Source organism: Trypanosoma cruzi, genomic scaffold, assembly GCF_000209065.1.
Source record: "Trypanosoma cruzi strain CL Brener 1047053512861 genomic scaffold, whole genome shotgun sequence".
NCBI lineage: Eukaryota > Euglenozoa > Kinetoplastea > Trypanosomatida > Trypanosomatidae > Trypanosoma > Trypanosoma cruzi.
This window is the reverse complement of record NW_001849453.1, coordinates 84,221-85,956: the sequence shown is the minus strand read 5'-3', so window position 1 is coordinate 85,956 and position 1,736 is coordinate 84,221. Positions and strand designations below refer to the sequence as shown.

Genomic DNA, 1,736 nt, shown 5'->3' with positions numbered 1-1,736 from the left:
GGGTGCGTTTGAGGTGTAGACATCTCGGGGCAGATCCACAGGCGACTTCTCCCCCCTTAACCTCCTCTTTCTCTCTCTCTCTACCCTTCTTTCTTTTAGATTTTCTCTTTTGTCTGGTTGTGCCGCAGTCCTGAGCCAAAGTTGGTGATGTAATTTACCCCCTCCCCCTGCCCCCAACTGCTCGCTTCTCTTTTCCCCCTGGCCGCATCGTTGAAACGACAGTGTGAACAGGAAACGCATGTTCATCCATTCATACGCAGCACCGCAGGCGATGGGCAGCCGTGTCAAGAGGGAATCGTGCAGACAAAAGGAAAAAAAAAAAAGGCGGGGCACGACAATAAAAATAGAAATAAAAACAGAGAATATCACACGCACACACACACAATCAACCACTAAGACTCATGGCGCGCCTGCCGTAAAAATTCACTCAGCCCCTTCATGATTTTTCCGCACAGCCACCCTGCAAGAAAGGAATTTACTCAGGGGCCCACCAACAACACCACCAACACGCCTCTTCGTTCTGCCCCCTTTTATTCTTAACATTTATTCTCCAAGTGTCACTGCCTCCATTGATTTGCTTCCTTTTGTTTTTTTTTTTCTCCCCCCTCCCTCTCCGTGTCGTTCTTCCCCTTCAACCTGTGTTCTCTGCACGGTGTCCGCAGGTAAATACATACATGTACATACATACGCAAAGTACACTAATCCATCACCGGCGTCAACCACCCCCTCAGTAAATTAAATACGGTTTTCTTTCGCCCCTCTGCGGCAATGTCGGTGTGACGCTGCGGCGACGCGCTAAACCCAATGCCAGGAAGACCCACCGGCTCAATTTGCAATGAGACGAGTAGCCCCAGTGGTATGAGCCACAAAAACGCAGTGAAAGAAAAAAACCTGTAGGATCCTAAGTGCTCAGGCATAATGGGCGAAAAGAGAAAAAACAAATACCACGACAACAACTCCACTACCAACGAGACAATCGTCAAAATCGTCAATGGGTGCGTCAACGAGACGCGTGGAAAACCAGACAAAATACGCAGGTATAAAACATTTGTTATAATGCTCACAAGAGAACACCAAAGACTAAGCTGATCTAAAACAAGTATAAGACCATGCACAAACAAAACACCAATCGTCATGGTGTGAAGAATTTTCTTTGCACGTGTTGGGAACTCCTCAGCGACGTCAGCAACGTAGCCAATTGCGCATGTAACACTAAATAAAATTGCTATCCCAGTGATGCAACTCATAAGGAACGTTAATACATCAAAAGGCCCATAACGCATGTACGGTGGCTTGCCGGAACCCCGAAAATTGTAGTACTCGTATTCGTAATGCATTCTTAAGTCTCTCTCTGCGTGTGTCTGTGCGTGTATATGATTATTATTTTTTTTTTTTTTTTTGGGTGGGGTGGGGTGGGGGGTTGTTGTTGTTGTTGTTTCCCCAATGACTACTTAAAACGCCTCTGAACTAAAAGGGGGGGAGGGGGAAAGACAACAACTGACAAATAAAACAAAAACGCTAACGGTAGACAAGTTCCTGCTCCCTCTTCCTTCTCCCCTCTATGCCTTTTCTGTCTACATGTATATATATATATATATATATATATTAGAAAAGTATAAGGAGGAGGGGAAAAAAAAAGGGCAACCACAAAAAAAAAGTCATTGAATGAATCGTCCAGTCAATACAAAAACTCCCCCCCGAACAGTCGCAAATCTCTTTTCTTTTCCTCTTTTCTT

The 1,736-nt window shown here is 45.2% G+C and overlaps 1 protein-coding gene across 1 annotated transcript, besides 3 other annotated features; it reads right to left on the bottom strand.

Moving 5' to 3' along the window:
• Window positions 1-1,736: a sequence feature (heterozygous, non-Esmeraldo-like haplotype).
• On the bottom strand, window positions 699-1,337 carry Tc00.1047053490507.10 (hypothetical protein, conserved; the record flags this gene model as incomplete). The annotated part of the gene is made up of 1 exon (XM_797379.1): window positions 699-1,337. The coding sequence occupies one exon, from the start codon at window positions 1,335-1,337 to the stop codon at window positions 699-701; it is 639 nt and encodes a 212-aa protein (XP_802472.1).
• Window positions 1,377-1,400: a sequence feature (AT_rich).
• Window positions 1,576-1,606: a microsatellite.